This window comes from Grampus griseus (genome assembly GCF_964374135.1).
Source record: "Grampus griseus genome assembly, chromosome: 17".
Taxonomy (NCBI): domain Eukaryota; kingdom Metazoa; phylum Chordata; class Mammalia; order Artiodactyla; family Delphinidae; genus Grampus; species Grampus griseus.
The window spans coordinates 18303077-18328108 of NC_139011.1; the positions used below are offsets into that span (position 1 = coordinate 18303077).

Below are 25032 nucleotides of genomic sequence, written 5' to 3' on the forward strand. Positions count from 1 at the left end.
GACATTATAAATCTGGTGTATCCATGTATCCATGGTATTTATCACGGTGTTCACTGGACAATACAAACCTATTTAAAAACACATAATGTGTTTGGAGAATTAATGCTCAATAATACTTGTAAGAAAGCATCAACAACAGTTACTAAAAACTTAAAACTTCTCAGAAATATAAAGTATGAAATAAGAAAAATGTAGGTTCTTCTCAACAGATAAATCTCTAATCACGGTATGACATAAAACTATCTTGTCACATTTTAAAAAATCTTCAAAGGCTGGGTCTATTAAAAACAGGGTAGCAAGTTAATTGTAAAAGCGGACAACACAGATAGTGGTCAAATATGAACAAAGAAGCTTACGTTTCACAATGATTTCCTGCTATGGTAATTTTTGCTGAATACCATTCCTTCAAATGTTTTAATGCTCCTACAGTAGGCAAACAGTCTCTCAATTTAGGTGGATCTTTGTCAGAAGGCAACAGTATTATATCTATCATTGCTCTACCTAGAAAGAGATAAAGGCATTTTTGTAATTTTTTAAAAACATTTTTATTTTATATTGGAGCATAGTTGATTAACTATAATTTTTTAAAGATGTTAGATCTGGGGGCTTCCCTGGTGGCGCAGTGGTTGGGAGTCCGCCTGCCGATGCAGGGGACGCGAGTTCGAGCCCAGGTCTGGGAAGATCCCACATGCCATGGAGCAGCTAGGCCCGTATGCCACAACTACTGAGCCTGCATTCTAGAGCCCGTGAGCCACAACTACTGAAGCCCACGCTCCGCAACGAGAGAGGCCACCGCAGTGAGAAGTTCGCACACCGCAACCAAGAGTAGCCCCCGCTAGCCGCAACTAGAGAAAGCCCATGCACAGCAACGAAGACCCAGTGCAGCCAAAAAAATACATACATAAAATAAATAAGTTCAAAAAATAAGTAAATTAAAATAAATTTAAAAAAAAGATGTTAGATCTGAAATGTCTCAAAACAGTACCTTGAACAACTGAATTTTACGTTTATTTAGAAGATGAAGAAGGATTTTAACTTTAATTGCTGAAATTCTTCAAAACGATATACATCTTCAGGAGTTCAAAATTTTTAAATGTTCACATTTGATTTAAAGCCATGTTACCTTGAAATAGCTAGCATATGCCAGAAAAACAATGAACTATACCATAATTACTTGCCAATTATGTGCCAGTGGTTAATTATACATTGCTCTTGAGATCATCAATGCTATTGTTGTACTGAACAGAGGGAAAAAACCCTGTGCAATTCATTATGTTCTTCTATACTTTATTTTGTTATATAAAAGGGAATGAATTAGTATAAAACTGTAATGTTCAAATAAATTATTTCTCTTTTTAAAGAACAATAAAGCACTCAGAAAACTCAATTATACTGACAACATCATTGGTTCCTGAGAAAGAAGGTTAACTTCATGAAACTTTAAATTTTATAAAATGATAAATTTTACTGAAGGACCAGAAAAATCAAAATGAAACAGAAACCAAATAAAAGTTTGATAATGAAAGTATTCCAATTTGCCAAAATAGCAACTGTACATTCCATATTTTGAACTTCATATAAAAATCTGACACGTTTGTTTACCAATGTATTCAGTTATCTTCCATATAGGATCTTTTATACTAAAATATAATCTTGAATATAAGGATTAGACTGTGAGCTATAAAGTCCTTTATGATAATCACATATGCTTTACTCATCATTGTATACTCAGCTCCTAGTACAATGCCTGACATATAACAGACACAACAACTATCTGCCTAATAAATGACCTCCAATAATGAAAATATTCAGAAAAGTATTCAGAAGTATTTGTGGATTCCAAAGCGTACCAAGCTTTAGATGAATCAGCTACTTGATTCACACAAAGGAAGATTAATTTAAGACAAAATACAGTTTTAAGAATAGTATGATGCAGTATTTCATAAAATATGCTTTCTATTATAGGAAAAAAATTGGATTGTGTAAAAAAATGCTGAGTCAAGGGCTTCTTTTACTGCATGACTTTCTATTTGATAATATGTATAGTGACTTCACACCATAAAAGTATGTTATTCAAATGATCTAGGTTAAAGAACTTCTTTTTCCAGGATTTGCTCATGGGAGTAGAGTTCTATAGAACACTGTGGAAAACAATGGTATATACAGTGCAAAGCTGCTTCTTCAGTAATAACTGAAGAAGGAAACAGATGAGTAATTTCTTAAGTTCTAATTTTTGTCTGAGTAAATGAAAACAATTAAGAAAATTGTGATGTCTCAACAAGGTACTTTATTAAAGTAGTAGAGTATGTTTTTTAACAACTTCATATAGAAAATTATTTTTCATTTCAAAGTTAGAAGTGAGAACACGAGTATAAAGAATGAATTTATCACTCATTCACAGAAAGTGTAAGATAAGGTACAAATTATTGAAAGTAGTCATAAAATATTACCAGGAGCAGGAAGTTTGTCTGATAACTGATGCAAATTTTCTGCAGATTCTTCATATAGGCTAAAATAAAACAGTAGGTTAGGAAAAAATATATATACACACATTACATATAATCATAATAGGTAATATTAATTAAATGGATCTATGTGCCATACACTATTAAATACTTAGCATTCAGCATCATCTCATTTGATCCTCATGACAATCCCATGAGGCACTACTATAATACTATTTTTATCCTCACTTTAAATAATTCACCTAAAGTCCACATAAGCTGTAGCCGTGGAAGCTAGGATTACCCTGAGTCCAAGTTCTTAGCCACACCCCCAAAACAAACAAACAGCATTAACAAAAAAGGGGAAAAAAGCCCTCCCTAAATTATATCTAGTATATTAAATATAAATCATAACTAATAGACCATTTTTCTGAACCTTAAAAGTAAGGTATTACTAAGTATTTAATAAAGAAGGCTACTGCTTTTCTCTGAATGGCACATAACAGCCCTGACAGGAAAATATGATACTCTCCTCCAATTCTTTAAAATCTATTCATTTTACCCATATGATGAATTTTTTTTCTCAAGATAGTTTATTATATAACATAAAGGTATTTAAATCCTTTATTATAAACTCACCATTGTCTAAAAAATTTAAGGCGCCTTACGGTAAAGTATAGTTTTCAAGCTCCCTCTTGTGGACATAATTATTAGGTCACTTACTAGAAATAATCACTTTTATACTTGCCATCTTCTAATAGTGGTGAGAAAACATATGGAATGGTAAGAGCCCTAAGGCTAGAAGGCATCTTAGAAATCATCTAAAAGGATCTCAACACTTTACAGATGAGAAAATAAAGCACCAGAGAAGTTAAGTGACTGGCCCAAGATTATATAATTAGAGACCACTTCTATTAGCCTCTGTTAAAATGCCTTTTCTATGGTTCTACAATGTCTCCCTTCATTAATCAGTATAAATAAATATAATTTGAAAACAGGAAAACACAATTTGAAAATCTGCAGCAATTTATAGAAGTATAATATTTGAATATTAAAATAAACAAAGGAGTTTTTTGTAATGAAGTATTACAGAAGACTGAAATGACAAGAATGAATTATGGTTCAGAGATGCTATATTTCATGAAGAAAAAAAATTATCAAAACTCACATCACCTGGATCATCTTATATACTGTACCACAATTCAAAAAACCTAAAAGTGAATTCAATCATCTACATACACCTCAGAAACTATGGATTTTAAAGGTGCCTGAAATGCTGAAGATACATATAAATTGAAGAAATCATATATTTCAGTCTCAAACAGCAAAATGAAAATGATACTGTGGTTTGAATGCCAGTTATTAACCTTAAATAAAGTTTCTATTCAAGCTCTTGAAATATAACATCAGGCAGAAGTTTGCTTCAAGAAAGTGACATATTAATAAAAATATCAATTTTTATGATTCCTGCAATTATGCAAGCTTAAGAAGCTAAACGTTTTCAGATACCAGTTTGTGCATTTTAAAGAATTTTATTCAAATAAAAGGCCCAAATTGCCTGTCTTCCAAAACAAAGAGTTGAAAATTTGAATTATGTAAAATTCCCTCACTATAGCTGCTAACATATCAAATCTTCACTCTCACGGCTAAAATACTATCTAATGTCAAATATTTTAAAGACATGATAGAAAGTACATAAGCATACTCAGCCAAGGATAATGATTCCCTGCTATTACTATCTTCGTCCTCAAAACACTCAACAGCACTCAAACATTCTTCGATATTTCTTTGAAGAACATCTTCAATTTCATCTTTTTCCACACCAAAATGTATCTCTTCCCAGTCAGAGCTACAAAACTAATATAGCAAAAGATTGCATTAAATAATGGGTTCATGGAATTATTTATATTAACAAAGACATTCACTAGTGACTATTTTCTTATTTATATTACCTGATAAAATCCACATATTGCCTGCACTGCAAAGAACCACTTCCTGGAACCTGGTATACCGCCTACCAAACAGCCTTGAAAACAAAATCATACTTATTAGAAGAAAGGCATACCACAAATAAGCAGATGTTATAGCATACATACTTAGAGAGTTATGTAATTTTAATATATATATATATATATAAAATATGGATCTTTAAAAATCTCTGCTAAAAATTCAAACAGGAGAAGCTGCCTAAAGAGCAAAATTATTCACTCGCTATGAATACTCTGCTTTAGTTCATCACAATTCAAAATCTACATCATTATATTAATCATCATGTCAAACACTAAAATCTACTATAAAGATGTTGAAAAATACACCCACTCGATTACTCTTGAGTAATACAAAACCGTGCAAGTCATTTTAAGGAAAATGGTTCCCTCCTCAAAGACCATGAAGGTTTGGTTCAGCCTTGCCAAAGAGAGAGGAGTTAAAGAGTAACTTCAGCCTAGAGATAAAGAAGATGCTCTTCTTGGAGGCTGGAATATTACATGAAGATACAAAATTAAGGGTCACCCCAGGGTGTGAATCAAAAGAGCAATGAAGAATTTAGAGCTACAGAAATTGTATTCAAAGGAGGGAGAAGGAGAAATGTGATAACTGAGCCGAACTCATGGAAGCTAAGAATGATGCTAAGTGCCCATTACCAGTTACTGCCAAAATCTCAGAAGACTTTACCTCCTACTTCCTTAAGAAAATAGAAGCCGGGCTTTCCTGCTGGTGCAGTGGTTAAGAATACGCCTGTCAATGCAGGGGACACGGGTTCAAGCCCTGGTCTGGGAAGTTCCCACATGCCGCAGAGCAACTAAGCCCATGCACCACAACTACTGAGCCTGCACTCTAGAGCCCACGAGCCACAGCTACGGAGCACACGTGCCATAACCATTGAAGCCCGCGAACTCTAGGGCCCCTGTGCTGCAACCACTGAGCCCATGTGCTGCAACTACTGAAGCCTACGGGCCTAGAGCCCGCACTCTGCAACAAGAGAAGCCACTGCAATGAGAAGCCCGTGCATGACAACAAAGAGTAGCCCCTGCTCACCGCAACTAGAGAAAGCGCATGCACAGCAACGATGACCCAACATAGCCAAAAATAAATAAATAAATTTATTTAAAAAATTAAAAATAAAAAAATAAAGAAAACAGAAGCCATTATAACTCCCATAACATCCTGTCAGCAAACATATTGCCCTTCCTGCATTCCCATTAGGTCTTTCCTCATTCTTCCCTGTTACATGTAAGAGGCACTACCCTTCTGATCAAGGTTATCCCTCAGACTTCTGCCGGGACCCCAGGCCACTGACTTTCCTGCATCTTCAATCTCTCCTTCTCTGTCATTTCCTTCCCATTAGCATTTAAATATGCACAAGTATTTTTCAAATTATTTTTTTAATCACTTTTAAATTCACCTACCTTTTCCAGTTACTACTATATCTCTTTCTTTACTCTTCAGGAAGATAAACTTTCTAAAAGCACTATCTACACTTGACTGTCTCTATTTCCTGTTTACCTTTTCTATTCCCCTTCTAATCCAATTTAATCTGTTCTTCTGTCTCCAACATGCCACTGAAACTACACTTACCAAAGTCACCAATGACTAATGTGTTTCTAAATTTAACAGTTAGTCCTGTTGGTACTTGACCTCTCAACGTAAGACTAAGAAAGGAATCGAAAATGACACATTTGACTACTTTCTCCCGAAAACATTTGCTTTCTGTGGAACCTATCTTTCCCACTGCTCCTTCTCATTCCTTTAAAAACTGGTGTTCAGCTCCTTTAAATACTGGGATTCATTTCAAGATTTTCTGCTATTCTCACTATCCAAAACAATCCCATCCTTTCTCATGGCTTGAACTGACATCTATATGTTGATGATTCTATAATCTGTTTCTCCAGCTTCACTCTCCTTTGGAGTTCCAGACACATGTATCCAACTTTTACAAAATATTTTCACTTTGCAGTCTTACAGGCAACTAATCACATGTTCTTAATTGAACATGTCATAGTCCATCAAAATCTTTCTTGCAATACTAGTACTGACTTAAATTATACCAACTTGAAAAATTAATGAGTATTACCAGCACTTGGCAAACTGGCTAAGGTAGCATATAGATAGTATAAATAATGTCCCAAAGGTGACAGTTGAAACCCAAGAGACAGGTTCTCTGATGAAAGAGAAAGGAACAGATTGTACAGTCATGCGAACTATAAAGGTATCAAAACAAGCACACTCTCCCTGACATCTCCAGAAACTTCCTTCAGCTTTTAGACCTGTTTTGATATCTCCTTTTTTCTGAGCCTCTGAAAGACACTCTCAGATAGAGGCCAAGAAAAGGAAGAAAAAAAGAGGATAACTAACAAAAATGTAAATACATGGATCTGTATAATGCCAATAGAAACCAAAGGAGAAAAGATTTTTACAAAGTAAAGAGTATTTTATTTTTAAAAAAGTCAAATACTTTGAAAAAGTTAAAGCAGATAAGAATGGAGAAAAGATTACTGAGTTTAACAATTATGAAGTGCTTTTAAAAGAATCAGTAAGAGGTAAGGATGGAAAAATAAAAGGTAAGGAAATGGGTATAAGATTAATGATGTATTTGTACTCATGACAAAACCACAAATCCTCCTTATAATGCCACATTACTCTATCTTATATGGAGCTGAAGATGGGCAAGAAAATCTCATAAAGGGAACAAAACTCAAACTGAGACCCTAAAATAATTTTCATAACAACTTTATGACATCCAAGCATCAGGAAGAGAGGGATAGCGTCTTTTCCATTTTGTATTTATTTCATTGCTTCCCTATCCCAGTGACTTGTACACAGTCAACAAGTGTTTCTTGGACTCCCATGTGACGAGATTAATTAAATTTATTTCCAATGCAAATGCTGTGCCAGTGAAAAGAGGGGTTTATGTTTTACTTACCAGGGAAGGTACTATCTTCTGGATTAATTGAAGCATTAATGCTTCTTTTCAGGAGGTGATAAACATTTGCTGCTCTTAAGTCTGAAAAAGAAAAAAACAAAGTTAACTGGGTTCAAGAGTTACACAATGTAGACCTATTCCAGTTTCACCATCAGAGATTCTCAAGTACACTATATTGTACATAAAAGAACTACACTCTGTTCAAGTTTTGATATAATAAATCTAAAGCAAGCAGAGAAAATAGGTAAAGCTCCCGGTTTGCACATGCCTGCCAGTTAACACAAATCCAAAATTCCCCCAAAAGAATAATTTTAAACGGAGAAGGAAAATCCTGTTACAATACTCTGTACACAACCCCATACACTTCCTCCTCAAAGTGCCGCTTTATCAAAACAAGCTAAATAAAATGCAATACAGGGCTTCCCTGGTGGCGCAGTGGTTGAGAGTCTGCCTGCTGATGAAGGGGACGCGGGTTCGTGCCCCGGTCCGGGAAGATCCCACATGCCGCAGAGCGGCTGGGCCCGTGAGCCATGGCCGCTGAGCCTGTGCGTTCGGAGCCTATGCTCCACAACGGGAGAGGCCACAACAGTGAGAGGCCCGCATACCGCAAAAAAGAAAAAAAAAAACTTAAAAAAAAAAATGCAATACAGATTCTAGACAGGAGCACTAAAAAGCTGTGCATTCTCAAACGGTCGTAATTGTCTTAAATTTATAATTTGTTTTGTTTGTTTTTTTGCGGTACGCGGGCCTCTCACCGCTGCGGCCCACTCCCGCCGCGGAGCACAGGCTCCGGACGCGCAGGCCCAGCGGCCATGGCCTACGGGCCCAGCCGCTCCGCGGCATGCGGGACCCTCCCGCACCGGGGCACGAACCCGCGTCCCCTGAATCGGCAGGCGGACCCTCAACCACTGCGCCACCAGGGAAGCCCTATAATTTGTTTTTTAACTTAGTTTATGTGTGGAACGTCTCCTCCCGTTAGGATGTAAACTCTAGGAAAGTAAGATCCTTTTCCATCTTGTTCCTTTCTGTATTACCTGCATTTGGAACACAGGAGGCAGAACTACCTATTGAATGCATATATGTCCAAAGAACAGAAATTCCATTTCCAAGGCGTAGGGAATTTATACAGTTAAATAGTTACTGTGTCGGAAACTTATGAGCGCTGGAATCTTACATCCACAATTTTGTCCCTATTTTTTCTACGGAGAAAATATTTTTATCAGCCCGTACCAGGTCGATCCCAGATAGAGTCACAGCTTCCTGGGACAACTCCATACAGGTCACTCCAGGAGAATTTGATCACAATTTTTTTTTCCTCCCTGCAAGCCGCTCCCGCTCTTTCTCAGCCCAGCGCTTACCTGGCTGTTTCTCGGTACCCTCAGAGGACGAAGCCCCTGGCCCATGCTCCGCCACAGCACTCGCCGCCGACGGGACTTTTTCTTCCTCCCAGATCACTAGGAGTAGGTACCGATCCATCTCTCAGGGCTGAGGCCCCGTTTCAGGTCTCTGCTTCCACATCCAAACAGGCCCGCGCTACTGACGCATTTCCGGTTCCTTCTACTTAGGTCGGCTGGAAACTGTGTGCCCTCCATTGGTTTTCCGCAGCTTTTCCAGCAAGCGAGTTACTTTCGGGGGTTATTCTCTCAATAACTAGATCATTTCCTCCCTTAATGACGAAGCTGCTACGGTGGCAAGATTGGAGGAGATGCAGGAAAAGCAGAGAAGCAGACGAGTGCTGGCTTGTCTAGGATCTGACATGTTCGGCTGCATGCGTTTCCCGCCGGGCCCTTGATGCTGCGGGACAGGTCTTGGATCCTGGAAAAAGGACTGTCCTGCTACTGGGGAAACATGTCGAGTTTTTCTAGGGCGCCCCAGGTGAGATCGGACTCTTGTAGCTCGATGGCATTCATTACGCTGACAGAAGGAGGTCGGATTTAGTGAAGCTGAGTAGGATGGGAAGCCGGGTCCTTGGGCCAGGAGATGCTTCGGTGAAGCACAAAGGGTGGTGATTCTGACCACCACTTGCTGTCGTTTTCTTGGTACTCCTACCCTCCCCTTTTCAGTCAACCCCTCTCGTGTTTCTCCCCCCCCCCCCCGCTCGGGAAGAAGGAGGGAAGGTCAGAGAGGTAATAAGCTGGATCATATAGGGCATTGTAGACTATTGTAAGAGTTTGATTTACTGAGCAAAATAAGGGGAGTAACATGATCTCGCTTAAGTGTTAAAAGGAGCATTCCGACTGCTGAGTCGAGAGTAGACTGTACAGAGATGGGGATTGGTGGAGAAGAGAACCAAAGAATCTGTTTGGAGGCTATTGAAATAATCCCAGCTAGACATGATGGTGGCACAAACCAGACTTAGTAACTGTGTAGTATTGAAAAGTGGTCACGTTCCGTTTGAAGGTGGAGCCAACAGGATTTCCTGCAGGACTGTATGTGCGCCGACAGCAAAAGAAAAAACAAGGATTATTCCAGGGTTTTTTGTTTCAACAACCGGAAGAACGTTCCATCAACTGAGATAGGCAAGGCTGAGATTGAAGCAGGTTTCAGGAGGAAGAGCAGGAGTTGGTCTAAGCCGCCTCTTAGTCTAGTCCTGCTCCAAGTGTGATTCCTTCCTTGGACTGTTTGTTACCTGTCCCTAATGAGGTAAATACAGGAAGTAAAATTAAACATTAAAAAACTGTAGCAGGGCTTCCCTGGTGGCGCAGTGGTTGAGAGTCCGCCTATCGATGCAGGGGACACGGGTTCGTGCCCCGGTCCGGGAAGATCCCACATGCCGCGGGGCGGCTGGGCCCGTGAGCCATGGCCGCTGAGCCTGCGCGTCTGGAGCCAGTGCTCCGCAACAAAACTGTAGCAATTTGACATTGTGGCAGTATTTTAATTGTTTTATCAAAGGTTTTGTTTTTTCTATCAGGTATTGGTCTGCAGTGGATTGGGGAAAAACTAGTCTTCTGCTGCATATGGTTTAAGAAGCACTGTAGTGTATATGCCAGGTGGGCAATTGAATGCAAGTGTAGAGTTCAGGAAAGAGGTCCAGGCTGGAGATGTAAATTAGGGAATCATAAACATACAAATGGCATTTAAAGTTATGGGTCTGGATGAAGCCTGTGTGGAAATGTGTAAAGAGAAGAGAGGAGGACCAAGAACAGTTCTGGAACATTTCAACATTTCAGAGGCAAGAGAAAGAGAGAACTAGCATGACAGGAAAACAAAACAAAACAAAGCAATAGAGGGTGGTGTCCTGGATATCAAGTGAAGAAAGAATACCTGGGAGAGGGGAATGATCAACTGTGTCAAAGACTTAGAATTGACCAGTGGATTTAGTAATGTGAAGGTCATGGTAAACTTGGCAGGCAGTAGTGTGCTGGTGATGGTGTGGGAAGATAAAAGCCAGGGTGGAGTAGGTTGAAGAGAGAATGAGGAGAGACAAATTAAAGTAAAGACAACTCTTTTGCAAGAGTTTGCTACAAAGAAGAGGAAAGAAATGAGGCAGTCGCTGGTAGGGAAGGGAGGTCAGGAGTTTGTTTTTTTTATGGATAATTTTAATCATACATAAAAGTAGATATCACCCAATTTCAAAAATCTCACAGCCAATATCATTTAATCTGTACCCCCATTCATTTATTTCTCTTACTTATGAATTTGAGGTAAATCTCAGACTCATATTATTTCATCAGTAAATATTTCAATATGTTCTTTACAAGATAAGGATTTTTTAAAAAATCCCATTACCATTTATCAAAGCTAAATGGAAATTTAACAGCAATTCCTTAGTATCATCAAATATCCAGTATGTGTTCAAGTTTCCAATTTTCTTACACATATCATGTATATTATATAAATATGTAATATTTTTACGGTTTCTTCCTTTGGATTAGGATCCAAAGTAGCAATAAGTTGCTATTTTTTTTATGTCTCTCTTAATAATAGGTTCCTTTTCCTGTCTTTTTTTCTTACAGTTTATTGAAGAAACAAGATTGTCCTGTAGACAATTGAATTGAATTTTTTTTTTTTTTTTTTAGTTCATAAGCTGAGAGAGGTATGGAAAGTATATGGGCTAGAAGCTCTTTATTTGCAAAGAACATGATCATCTATGTAAAAACTGGAATTTACAAAAAGTTACTAGAACTGATAAATGAGTTTAGCAAGGTTGCAGGATACGAGACCAAAATACAAAAATGTAGTACATTTCTATATACTAGCAACAATCAGAAATTTAAATTAAAAATACAATACCATTTACAATGGCATCAAAATATATGAAATAAACTTGACAAAAGATATAAAAGGGGAATGGGGTAGAGACTAGAAGAATGAGAACAGGAAAACAGCAGATTGGTAAGCAGTTTTATAAGCTGATTTGAGATTTGTGATAATTAAATTTAAGATAAAACCAGAGAGCCTAGTTGTACTTTTTCCAGCACTGTTTGGCTGCTTGTGTATATCCATAGAGAAAGCATCTGATCAAGATCTTTCTGGCCTGTGCTTTTCTTAGAGTTTGAAGGCAGTGATGGACACAAAGACAGCGGTTTAGTCCTGAGCCAGCCTAAGATGTCTATCTAAGGCAGTGTTTTAAAATTTAAGTTTATTCAACATCATCCATCTATGCTTTTCCAGCTACATTCTGCTATTTAACTCTCCCTTGGAATTAAACTCCTGAATAGTCTTCAGTTCATAATTGGCCACTCATCTTTCAATGTTAATGTACCTTCCAATCTCAAAATATTTTTGAAGACCTTCATAAACAACTTCTACTTTCATAAGAGCTTTTCGTGACCCCTCCAGATTCTATTCTATGCGGTACAAAAAATATAAGTCATAATGTAAAGGGAAATAATATCTTTGGAATGTTTTTAAAAGAGCATAACCCATATTGCTAATAGAAAAGCAAGCAGGAAAGATCACTGTGTTAATCTTTGCAGAGTAATGAGAACAGATCCCCCTTTTCCAGAAATAGAAATGAGAACAAAAAAATTATTTAGTGATAGGATCTTTTTTCATAATAATTATTGATGTTAACTGTAGATTATGTGTGATGGTATATAATAGCAAACTCAGCTGTTTCCATTTAATTAGAATTTTCTTTGTTTCCTCTTCTGTCTTTTCAAGCAATGGGCCACTTTTGCTCGAGTTTGGTATCTCTTAGATGGGAAAATGCAGCCCCCTGGCAAACTTGCTGCCCTGGCATCAGTTAAACTTCAAGGATTGCATAAGCCTGTGTACCATCAACTGAGTGAGTATCATTTTAGACCTGTTATTGGTAATCACAGTTTTCATGTCAGGATAGAATTTTGAAGATGTTTGACTGGGCTGTTTTTTTTATTTTTTTTTTATTTTTGGTTGTGTTGGGTCTTTGTTGCTGCGCGCAGGCTTTCTCTAGCTGTGGCGAACGGGGGCTACTCTTTCTTGCGGTGCGTGGGCTTCTCATTGCGGTGGCTTCTCTTGCTGCAGAGCACAGGCCCTAGGCACGTGGGCTTCAGTAGTTGTGGCACGTGGGCTCAGTAGTTGTGGCTCACGGGTTCTAGAGCACAGGCTCAATAGTTGTGGCGCACGGGCTTAGTTGCTTCACGGCATGTGGGATCTTCCGGGACCAGGGCTCGAACCTGTGTCCCCTGCATTGGCAGGCAGATTCTAAACCACTGCGCCACCAGGGAAGCCCTGGGCTGTTTTAAGGATCTGTTTTTTACTGAGGATCCCTTATTCCATTCTTGTTAAAAACCTGTTGGGGGCGGGACTTCCCTGTAAGATCCAAGTATCAGTTCTTACTCTTCATCTTGCCTGACCTGTCAACAGCATTTTTTGTAGTTGATCATAGTTTAAACTTTATTTTGAAACATGAAATATACAAAGATATATTTAGATAGATAGAGATGTATTCCTCTACCTATATATGAATATAGATAATATTTTAAAGAAAATTAATAATAATGGTGGTGAAATGAATACCCATACACTCAGCATTTGGGTTGTTTTCCTCTTTTTTGCCGTTACAAACAACATTGCTATCAGTATTCTTGTACCTTTTTCCCAGGGCACATGTGGAAGAGTTTCTCTGAGGTCTGTCTGTAGGACAGGAATTACTGGGTTGAAAATGGGAACCTAGTTAGTCTTTATATGCAGGTGTTTTCATTATTCCTCATCTCAGTAACGTTGATGTTGTCGTTCTTTTTAGTTCTGACTACTCTAGTAAATGGGAGATGCTCTTTCTTTGTGGTTTAAATTTGCATTTTCCTGATTGCACATGGAGCTGAGAATCTTTTCATTTGTTTATTGGCCTTTTGTCATTTCCCATTTTGTAAAAGGTCTATGCATTTCTTTTTCCCATTTTTCCACTGAGTTGTTTGTCCTTTACTTCTTTCTAACTTTTATTATAAAAATGTTCACATTTTCAGAAAAGTTCAGAGTAGTACAGTGAATTTCTCTATACCAGCCACCTAGATTACCCAATTATTAATATTTTATCATATATTTTACTCAATGATTTGAAAATAAATTACAGATATCATTATACCTCCCCCTAAATATTTCAGCATATGTCACCCAAGAACAAAGATATTCTCCTATGTAACCCAAATGCCATTATCACACCTAAATATTAACTTTTATAGCCCTTCCTGTATATATGGCCATCGTTTGTCATATTGTTTTTCTGGGAAATTGTATGCCAGTTTTCAAATAAACATGTTTACAGTGATTATGAACACATGAAACATACCCAGTATATGTTAGAAAAAACTTAAAACAACATATTTGTAAATTGAAAATTGCGTGCAGTTTGTTTTGATTTTAGTGACATCTTATGGACATGAAAAGTCCAAAGTTTTGCTGATAAAAACCAAATATTAAATATAGTGAAACAAAAATGCAATTCATTCTTTAAGAAGTAAATTTCTAATTTCATAGAAAAGCTGTTCTCCATTACCAGGGAAGGATGGCCCGACAGGCAGCCCCAAAAGCTCCTCTGGTGTTCTAGCAGCACGCTTATTCATCAGTACTTAAGGAATACTTTTGCAGTAATGACGTGCTTGTAAGGAAGCAGAACTTTAATTCAGTGGACAGATAAGTGCTACACTTTAAGAAGAATTAGGTGGCTACTACTGATTCCACCTTCTCCCAAATTTTGTGAAAGGAGGGCATTCTTCTCCTAACTCCAGATCATCTCGATCTTGACCCAGACCACAGTTTCCATAAAAAAATAACCTTATAAGTGGAACGTTGGTTTGCCACAGCATCTCACAAAGTCCATGGACCTGTATGTATGTTCAGATACATAATGTATACAATATTTGAACTATTTTATAGGCACTCCCTTCTCCTTCTGATTAGAGCTGCCCTCCTGAATGGGAGACTTGGGAGCTCTTTGAACATGTTTGCTTTTCACTGATACAGGAAAAGGAAGGCCACTTGGTGATTTTTGGATTGTGCCTTATTCTTCTTGAGGATTCCATTCTTTTCACTGCCTACAAATTAATCAGTTAAGGAGAACCATATGAGCATTTAAAAGAAGCAAAGGGAAACCTTTCTTAAGCATTATCTAAAGTTATTAGATCATCTTAAAATACTTCTGGTGCACATGGAATGAAATCAAACGAAAGTTTCACACAGTTCTTAAAGGTTAATGTTATGAATGTTAGCACACCAAACAATTCTAACGATTCACTAGTCTAGTATTCACTAGTATTCTGCCTTGCATTATTTATTTAAATCTTTTAAGGATTTGTTAGAAAAAAAAGTTTAGAATGCTCTTCTTAAAGTTACACAGCTAACGTATGTTTCTTTCTTACTATTCAGTTGTGTCAGTCTATTTCAAATGTTAACTCTGTGTCGTTTAAATTTTACAGTCTTAATCGCACATTTATTCTTCATCTCACTCCTAGAATATCATTGTACAAAGCACTGAAGCTTTTGCTCCAGGTTATATCTAGAATTCATGCCTCTTTTAAAAAGAATAGTTACATATTATCATAAATTTGAACAACACACCTTGTTCCTCTCACAACTTCTTTACACTCAGTAGATTTTGTGGTAACTTACATGATCATCTGTCACATTAGCCCTGCAGAATTTCAGGGATGCTAAAAAAACGTTGAAGTAGGCATTTGGACATTTGTCCTTCAAGGCTGGAAACAAACATAAAGGCCAAAGCCAACCTTTGTTGCTTACTAAATTGGAACAGCTATTTTTCAAACGTTTCTCAAACCGAATCTTGTAAGGAGACCCAATATGTAAAAGCAGTGTTGCACTGGATGAAGGAGACCTTAGATTCCCTGACATAAACCTTTGAGTTTTCCCTTTGATTGAATTAGTTTGAATTTTATTTGGCCATTTAATTTAGCACCTAATATTATAAAAAGAAATCAAATAGGGTCAGAAATCTAAGTTGATAAATTTTTGTAAATAAACTCAATTCCTTTTTCTAAAAATTGCTTATTACTAAACTTTAACTTTTAAAAAAAGTTTTTAAGTTTGAAAGATATTAATTAACTTCTACCATCTCTTGATCAGGCAGTAGAGTTCCAATTTATATGTATTTGGTGCATATTGTAAAATGTAAAATGTTTCAATTAAAATTTTAAAATGACATATCTATTTATTTGGATTAATAGAAATTTAGATAGAAATGATTGCACTGTATCCAGGATTTTAGGCTTTAATCATAATATTGGCTTTTGTTTTAATACCTAGTGCAGTTAAAAAAGATTTAATTGCTGGTTGCTTTTAATTAGAGACAGTGGAGAAGTGCTTCTAAGAATTATTAAATACAGTAGAGATTTGGCATAAGTTATTAAGGGAGAATAATTTTTCCCAGATTAGATGTTCATACCTTAGAGCTGAAAGAACACGATTGTCAACTGATTTGTGGTATTCTTTCTAATGTCCCTTGAGATCCTTTTTGAAGTAAAAATGTGTTTTGAATGGCGCAAAATGCTTTTTGCATATTTAAAGCTTAAACAACATTTAAAAAATAAATTCAGGTTTATTAGAAAGTTAAAGATTCCATTTTTCCTCCAAATAGGTGTCACAGAAAGAGCCTGAACAGGGAGTTAAATACCTTGTTGTGAGCTTTGACAAATCACTTAATCTTAACAAGCCTTAGCTTCTTCAACTCTAAGTGTCCGGTTGAAAGCTAGTGTAATTTCGGCATTATTTGGGACTGTGTAGGCATCTTCTCACCCTCTTCATTTGTTCTTCAGGTTCATTTGCCCAACTGCCTTAGTAGCCCACCATGGGTCACTTTTGGGAACTTTAGTCACTTAATTTGCCAAATAGTCAAACTTTCCTTTTCAACCAGCTAACAGCAAGCTTCCCATTCCCAGATCTTTCCTTCCCACCCCTGGATTCCCTTACACGCTAATGAAGAAAACTCACCTGCTTTATCCTCTTTCCTTTACCCTTGCCTTATATAAACTATGAACTTCTCACTGAAAATTCTGTCACTCAAATTCAAGCTCTGCGTAGACTCTTATAATGTAATCTTCAGTTTTGAGATACTGTACTTATTTATACTTATTTTTTCAGTGGTGATTTTTTTCAAATAGATAACCTTCAAGAATCTTTTGAAGTTTGTTTTTCTATTACTAGAATAGGCACTTAATAAATGTTTCTGACTACTTGATTTTGTCATGTACAGTGACTTGTGAAAACTTACACGTTGACTTCTCAGGTTTTTTTTTTTTAGATGAACAGCCAGGCCTAGGGGTACTTTTCACTGGAAAATTAATCCAAAACATATATTTTGATTTTCAGATCATCTGTTGCATCAAGTATATGTGTACTCATAGTTGCTAGTCGCGGTTTAAATTTAACTAGTTAAATGTGTTTGGAAAAAAACCTTGGGTTAGTAGTTAAGCATAAGACCCTAGTATTCTTTTCTCTGAATTTGAAAAGAATAATCAATTATGATGTTTTACATTTGTTTCCAATTTACCTGTTGGTAAAACAAACCATTTTTCATCTATATGCATATGGTTTTCATTTTCTCTTTTATTTTTAAGGGAAAATTTGTATGAGATATTTAAAAGTGGTGAAGTGTAATTAATAGTACATTTTAATGAAGTGTAATTATTGATCGGCAGAGAAAATAGGAGTAACAGTAGTTTGCCTTTAAAAGATGTGTCATTGTTACTGGCATCTTTATTGAATTCTCTTTTACCTTCCAGTGTTGAGATTTTCCAACTGTCCAGCCAACTCTTTCGATGCTTAGATGTTATGTGAAAGAGAAACATAAATCTATTCAATGATTTTGATGTTGCACTGTGACTTGCTTTATATTTTTTGATGTGTTTTTTGGACTTTGATAAGCTTTATAAAAAACCAAGCTCACTTTTTCTTAAAGTCAAGAATTTTCATATAAAATCTTTTTTTTTTCTTTGTTCTTTTTAAATCTAGGTGACTGTGGAGATCATGTTGTCATAATGAACACAAGGCACATTGCATTTTCTGGAAACAAATGGGAACAAAAAGTATACTCCTCACATACTGGGTAAGATAATGCTTTTGTCAGGGAAGATAGGCAGTTGAATATATTACTTTAAGAATATTATTGGTCTTATTTAAAAGAAAAAAGGTTTTTTCGAAATTTAAGAAAATACCAATTTTGTTCATGCCACATGTATGATTTACTCAATCAAAAAAACTGCAATACTGTACCAAATACTCATGATTACCTGAGAATATTCGTTTTTCCTGGAAGCTTTTCATATAACCTCTCTGATCTAGATTCTTCCCATTTTTTAGTCAGTCTTCTCACTTCTTTCTTTCTGTTTCCTATAATTCATCTTACTGCTGTTTCCAGAACCATCTTGAACTTCTAAAAGCACATGAGATATTGAAAGAATGGTGAGTGAAATCCCAAGTTTGGAAGATACCTAAAATCTCCACAACATGCCTTTCAAGTTATAGGTCTGCCTATCTGAATAGTAGCTATCTCCTAGCTCATGAGGCAGCCCATTCATTCTGCCTTTGATGTGGTCTAAATTTAGAAAGATCTCAATGCTCTTGAGTCATCATCTGTTTTCCTCTAGCTTTCAGAATGGTCTTAGTCCTTTTTTGGACAGTGTAAAATTATATCTTCCACATGACATCCTTCAGATAGTTTTGAGACAATGATCAGCAAGTACCCACTGATCTGTCTTTTCTCTAGACTAAACACCTGTAGTTCCTTCAAAGTTCTTTTTATGGCTTCCATTCAGATGTCTTATCTCCATTATACCTTGGTCACTGTTCTCTGGGTGCAATCACTGCTCATCAGTATCTTTCTTAACTAAATACACTCACCTGGCTGTGTTTTAGTGGTTTTCTGGTATAATGTGACTCCACCATCTTTCAGTTATGCAATCTTCTATTGTAGTAGAACTTTTCTTCAAGGCCATATCACTATGTGCTACATTGAGTTCACCATCAGCTAAAACTTATAGGTCTTTTTCAAACATGCTGCTGTTCAACCATGTATCCTCCTTCCTGTGTATTTTAGTTGCATTCTAATCAACTGTAGTACCTTAAGTTTACTCCATGTAAATTGTATCTCTGGCCTTCTAGGATCTTTTGAGATGTTGATTATGTCATGTAATGTGTCAGTTAACCCCTCAGTTTCAGGTCATGTACAAATTTAGTTAAGCATACCTTCTTCAGTATCATGCAAGATATGATTAAAAATGTTGGCTTTTCATTCTTGATCAAAATTATTATTTTTTATTTCCAAGTGCACCTTCATCTTAGACAGGCAGACTTTGATATTCCCATCTGTTTCTTTTCCTCTCTTGCCCAAGTAGGTCTTAAATGCTTGGGATAACTTTTTTGCTTCCATTAGCCAGCCTTTGCCCATTCCTACACTTAAACACTTTCATGAACTCTTTATTTAATGTAACAAAAATGAATTCACATCCATCTTTAGTAATTTTTACTGTTGGTAAATCTCTATATACAAACCAAGTTTTATAAAATTTCCAGGTAATTGGGAAAGAAATATGAAAATACAAGATAACAATGTGATAAAACATAAAGTATTTTTTTCCTGGAGAGAAAGAATACAGGAATAGAAGTCTAGACAGGTATTTCTTTTTTTGAGGCTGAAATTCCATGAAGCAAATGAAAGAGCATGAGTTTGAAAATTATCCATCTTTCTCAGCAAATTTCTAAATTTGCTTTCTTAAGTTTTATTCCTAAAACGTGTTTCTCTAAATCATCTTTAAAATGTTTTCAAGTCTTGTTGAAAGAAACTTATAAAAGGAATCATATTTAGGTAACCTTACATTTTTCTTGCAGTCTATTGCCTTTACATTTTATTTTTCCCTTCCTCAAAAATCATTACCATTCAGTGTAATAAAACCTTGCATCTGTATGTTGTTTTTGTTTTAAATTTCTTAAGCACTGTCACTTGACTCTGATAAAAATCTTGAGAGGTAGATGGGGCAGATATTATCATTTTCCTTATATGAGCAAACTCATATATAAAGAGATGAAATGAGTTGCCTAATATTATACTGGTAGCCACTGGCAAAACCTAGATTCCAGACCTGGATCTGGGGTATTCAAGTTACCAAGATGCCCTCAGTACTATCCCAAATATTTTTTTTAATCTACATTTTATATATAATTTTGATCTGAACACAATGAAATATTTTATTACTTAGAACCAACACATGACTTCCTGTTAATAGGAAACAGGAGCACGACTTGTTTAGAGTATTAACTTGCCTTCAGAACCAAGTAGTCTACCACTGTTTTCTCCAAACCTGACCCCTAGCTTATTCACTTTGTCTGATTTGTCAGGGAATGTGAAACATTCTGGCACTTTGCTTTTTTTTTTTTAATTCAAATAGTGATAAACTAAGCAGTGATAAAAATGTTTGACTGAATGAGTGAATGAATGAATGATGAATAACTAACTTCCAGTAGAAATATAAATAGTTAGCCAAGAAATTTTCTAAGATGTGGAACTTTTTATGAAATAATGATTGCTAATTTGACCACTTAAGAGAATAGCATTTCAAATAGCATAGGTTACTGCTTAATTTTTAAGACATTGATGAACAGCATAGTTTCGAGAAACAAGTATAATTTCATAATAAAAATAGTTTTCATATTATAAAAGGATGTTCATTTCAAGAATACTGTACCATAGCCTACTCCCAATTTTAATGTCTTTGTTTCTTTTAATAGCTACCCAGGTGGATTTAGACAAGTAACAGCTGCTCAGCTTCACCAGAAGGATCCAGTGGCAGTAAGTTTATAGTATTTTTTATTATATCACACAAGTTTTGATAGGTATTATTTCGTTATCATTCAATTCTATATGTTTTTAATTAGTACGTTTTGCATTTAATCAAAGAATTTTGATGCTTTTCTTTTTAATTTCTTAACATCTGCATGATCACCTAGAATATGATATGATTGCTGAAAATGTTTGGGGGAGACAGATGTATGTTTGTATGTGTGTATATATGTTTATTTTCCATTATATCAAATATGCTAGGTATGTTGTTCCAATCTTAAATTCTCACTGACTTTTTCGTTGTTGTTGTTCACTTGATTTACTGATTACCTGAGTTATGTTAAAATCTCGGTTGTGGATTTATTAATTCTTCTTTGTAGTTCTGTCAGTTTTTTGTTTTTTTGTTCTGTATGTTTTGAAGATTTAGTGTTAGATGAATTAACTTAAGTTTGGGATTATAATCTTCTTAAGGAATTGATCAAGGTATATACTGACTCTCTTTATCTCCAATAATGCTTTTCAACTTGAGGTCTGTTCTTTTTATATATTAATATAGCTATATCAACCAATTTTTTAATTTTGTTTGCCTCATATTTCATTTTACAGTTTAATTTACTGAGCTAGATTTTATTTTCTTTTTTATCCCCTTCTTTCTTGCCTTCTTTTGGATTGACTGAGTTTGCTTATTAGAAGTCTAGGATTAATCAATATCTTTACTTTCCTCAAAATCAAATCAAGGCCCCTAGAAGATTATTAATACCTATTCTCCCTTTCAACCTGTATGTTTTCTCTGTTCAAGATTTTTAAAAACTCTTAAAATTCAGCATTCTTGTTATTGTCTTATACTGTTACTGATTCTTTATGGTCTTCTTTGCTTACGATCGCTTCTTGTAACTGGGATCAATGTCCTTCTCCTCGAAGAACTTCTTGTTGACATTCCTATCATAACATTCTGAATAGTGAACTCTCCTTTTCTGTCTGAAGCTATATTTTTGCCTTCATTCTTGAAAGATAGTTTTGCTTTTATATGCAATTCTAGGATTACCGATTTTTTTCTCTCAGCTTTTTGAAACTATGATTCACATAGATTTTAGTGTCCGTTATTACTGTTGATATCAGATGTCACTTTACTTGTTTCTTTATGTGTATTCTGTCTTTTCTTTCTGAATACTTTTAAGATCTTTTCATCGACTTTGGTTTTTATATGTTTCTTTTTGGGCTTTGTCATTGTTTTGCTTGCGGATTGGTGTCTTCCGAAAATTCGTCAGCTCTTCTATGTATCTTCTAATATCGGCTCCCTTTATTCTCTGTCCTTTCCCTTTGGAAATCAGATTATACATACATATACAAATAACTTCAATTATTGTATTTTTTTCCTTTTCTTGAAGCTTTTACTGTTTGTTTCTTTTTCAAATTTGCTGGTCGGTTTTGACAGTCTTCTGTTCCCTTTGTCATACTTTGGTTCCCTCTTATATTTCTTTAAAGATATTAAACGTAATTCTTAGCATTTGTGTCTGATTCTGATATTTGTGGTCTTTGTGGGTTTGCAATTTATTGTTTCTGTTCAGGATACTTGGAAAGTATATGTACCTTGGAACTTCATCTCTGGGAATTTTTGAGACCTACGTTAAAAATGAATTTCTTCAAAAAAGATTTACTTAGCTTCTGGCAGGTACATGGGGCCATATATACGTATATACCTGTATATATATGTATATATATGGCATCCTAAGACCTCTTTAAGCTATACTTTCGACCCCTGGATTTTGGTCCCCATAAAAAGGGTGAATTTGGGGCCTTGTAAGGTCAGGTTCATAGTTAAGCAGTTATCTGTCAGGAAAGACTTTTGTTTTTTCATTTCCTCACTCAGCACCCTGAGTATTGCCTTTCTGTTGAGAAGCTGGGTTTATGAGGTCATCTTGATCCTACCTCCTAACCCCAAAGTCATAGTCCTGTAAAACCCAAGCCCTGCACTAAACTGATGCCCTCAAGGCCAATGCCAGCCCTAGGACTCTTTTGTCCTTTCTTTTACTTTTGGCCTCTAGTCAGTCCCATGCTTTTAAAGGATTTAAAAAGCAATACTGTTAACTTCACTAATGTTTATTATGTTATCATTAGAGTTATATACTGGGAGAAATTTCTAAACCAAATGCTTGTCCTCAGTATTGCTAAAAGCAGATCCTCCTTTTGCCATTTCACAGTTTTATTTCTTCTTCCTTAACTCTTGATAACCTAGTCTTTAAACTGTACTCCTAGATTTGGTAGCATTTTCCCCATTGGGACCTGTTTTAGCTTTTTACTTAAATGAGCAAAGTGTTAGACTGTGAAGACACTCCTTTTTACTTCCCTAAAATGGTGAATAAAAATAAATGTCTATTGTCAGGATGCAACCATTTGTTTGGTGTTGTACTGCCTATAATTTTTTTGGCTAAGGTGGTGGTGGGGAAGGGCATGTTTATTATTATAAGGTCTGACATGGCATTTAGACGTTCCATGCTTTACTGTTTATTTTTACTTTTCATAATTATAAAAACATGCTCAGAAATTGCTTCTTAAGAAATATTTAATGTTCTGCTTTATAATTCATGTGTCTTTAGATTATCACGGGTCAAAATAAAATATCCTATTTTGACTATTAATATGGATTGCATATAATAGTAAAAAGTTGTTAGGGCTACTGGTAATATATACTACAACTTTCACAACAAATTATAGTTTTAATACTTATGTTTCAATGTTTTTAAAATTAGTTTCTAGTTTATTCAGGTATGCCAACTATACACTAGGAGGCAGTATAGTCCAACTTTTGATGTTAAGAATTTGGCTTTGGATAACATTTGTAGAAATTGTTTCAAATTATTTTTTATGAACAAAGATTGAAATGCATTGCAAAATGTTTGATGACGGCTTGGAAAATATTTAGAGTTAAATCCATTTGAATTTTTACCTCATTAAAAGATCTTAATTTTTTTTTTAAGTCTTAATTTTGATTGTGTTTCTAAAAAGACTGACATGTTAACGAAGAGGTCAGTTATTTTACTTCCAATTGAAACACTCAGTGTTTTTCTGGAACAGTAGGTCTTCTTCCAGCAGACATAATTTGTTTATCAGTACTTGGTATATGTGGCTTTTAGGAGAATTTGTTTCATGAAGCATCTTTCTGATTATTAGTACGATCTTGGAATATTACTTGTAAAGTACATTGATTAACATATTTAAATAGTAGGCTTTTAAATATTTCAGTATATTTTTATAATTACATAGAAGATCACTAATTCTAAACTCAAATAAATATATTGATTCAGCCCTTTCCTTATACCCTTTCTCTCTGTCATACATTTTAGTTTCCTTAGGAGTCTCTGTGTTCTTGTATTTTTCTTCTAATATGGTTCCTTTCTTATGTTTATTCCCTCTCCTATAGTTTATAAAGATACTTTATGTGAAACAAATGTCACGTGCCTGGGTTACACATTAGATGAGGAAAGTATTTAATACTTATTAACCGTGCCTTGTTCCATCTTTCTCACTTTCTGAATTCCTTAGAGTTTATGCTTAAGTCTATACAGCTAGAATTACTTCATTGCATATGCAAGTTGTGTCACATTTATTTTTGGGGGTATGTATATTTGTATGTCCGTCATCCCCTTTTTCTCTCACCTGGCAGCTTGTAACCCTTTCATACTTTCCAGCTTTCTCTAATTTGAGTGTTATGTTTGCATTTTTTAATAGGGCATATTTTAAAAATACCAACTTGTTAATTCAAGTAAATACAACTAAATGTTTTTAAGAACATGAAAACCAAATGCCAAGTAACCCTGCTAATGCAACAAAATTGCTGTTAGGATGATATAATGACAGAAGATATAATGACTTGCTTATCCAGACAAGATGCTGAGTAGTCTTAACATTGTCACTTTCTACTAAAGACTTTTAAAACATAAAAAATTTTAAAGACTAATATCAGTGCTGCCCAAGAGAAATTTCTGCTATGATGGAAATGTTCTTTGTCTGACCACTTGAAATGTGGCTTATGTGATTCAGGAACTGAATTTCTAATTGCTTTTAATTTTAACAATGTAAGTCTGTATTTAAATAGTCTCCAGAACATAAAGTCTCAACAGCACTAACACAGAAAATAGATGGAAAATATATATGGGATGCCATTAGCTTTAGTACATAGTGAGGTAGTCTGATGTGATGAGAAAATAAAAAGATCAGGAAGTCCTCTTATAGTGCGATCCTATTCCAATGTGTATTGTTTTAATGGGTTTAGTTTCATACATGCCAAATGATATCCTTGAAATATGAGTACAGATGGAAAAGATCAGTTTGACTCTCCAAATGTCTCTTAGTTTTATGAAGCTTTTGCAGTATATTTGTATACACTGTATACCAGGAGGCCCCCAGGAAATTCTGGAGCACAAGGTGACACTGCGTGCCTTTCTCTTGACAAAACA

The 25032-nt window shown here is 35.5% G+C and overlaps 2 protein-coding genes across 6 annotated transcripts in view; one reads left to right on the forward strand and one right to left on the reverse strand.

Moving 5' to 3' along the window:
- Positions 1-8909, reverse strand: part of MTBP (MDM2 binding protein) — a gene marked incomplete at its 3' end in the record, with an annotated part of 71745 nt that extends 62836 nt beyond the window's left edge. The window contains exons 1-6 of one of the 2 annotated variants that reach the window (XM_082675231.1): positions 8724-8909; positions 7366-7446; positions 4397-4470; positions 4150-4301; positions 2451-2509; positions 357-501 (exon numbers count right to left, since the gene is read on the reverse strand). In XM_082675231.1, the coding sequence (XP_082531357.1) occupies positions 357-501; positions 2451-2509; positions 4150-4301; positions 4397-4470; positions 7366-7446; positions 8724-8841 (629 nt within the window). In that variant the 5' untranslated portion in view covers positions 8842-8909. The remainder of the gene's footprint in view (positions 1-356; positions 502-2450; positions 2510-4149; positions 4302-4396; positions 4471-7365; positions 7447-8723) is intronic. The other variant, XM_082675230.1, reaches the window with a different exon arrangement.
- A 247-nt stretch (positions 8910-9156) lies between these two features.
- MRPL13 (mitochondrial ribosomal protein L13) overlaps positions 9157-25032 on the forward strand; it is a gene marked incomplete at both ends in the record, with an annotated part of 35405 nt that continues 19529 nt past the window's right edge. For 2 of the 4 annotated variants that reach the window (XM_082674761.1, XM_082674763.1), the window contains 4 exons: positions 9166-9240; positions 12472-12595; positions 17752-17845; positions 20524-20584. In XM_082674761.1, coding sequence (XP_082530887.1) covers positions 9214-9240; positions 12472-12595; positions 17752-17845; positions 20524-20584 — 306 coding nt within the window. Of the gene's footprint in view, positions 9241-11321; positions 11402-12471; positions 12596-17751; positions 17846-20523; positions 20585-25032 lie in introns of all 4 variants that reach the window. The other 2 variants (XM_082674762.1, XM_082674760.1) reach the window with 2 other exon arrangements.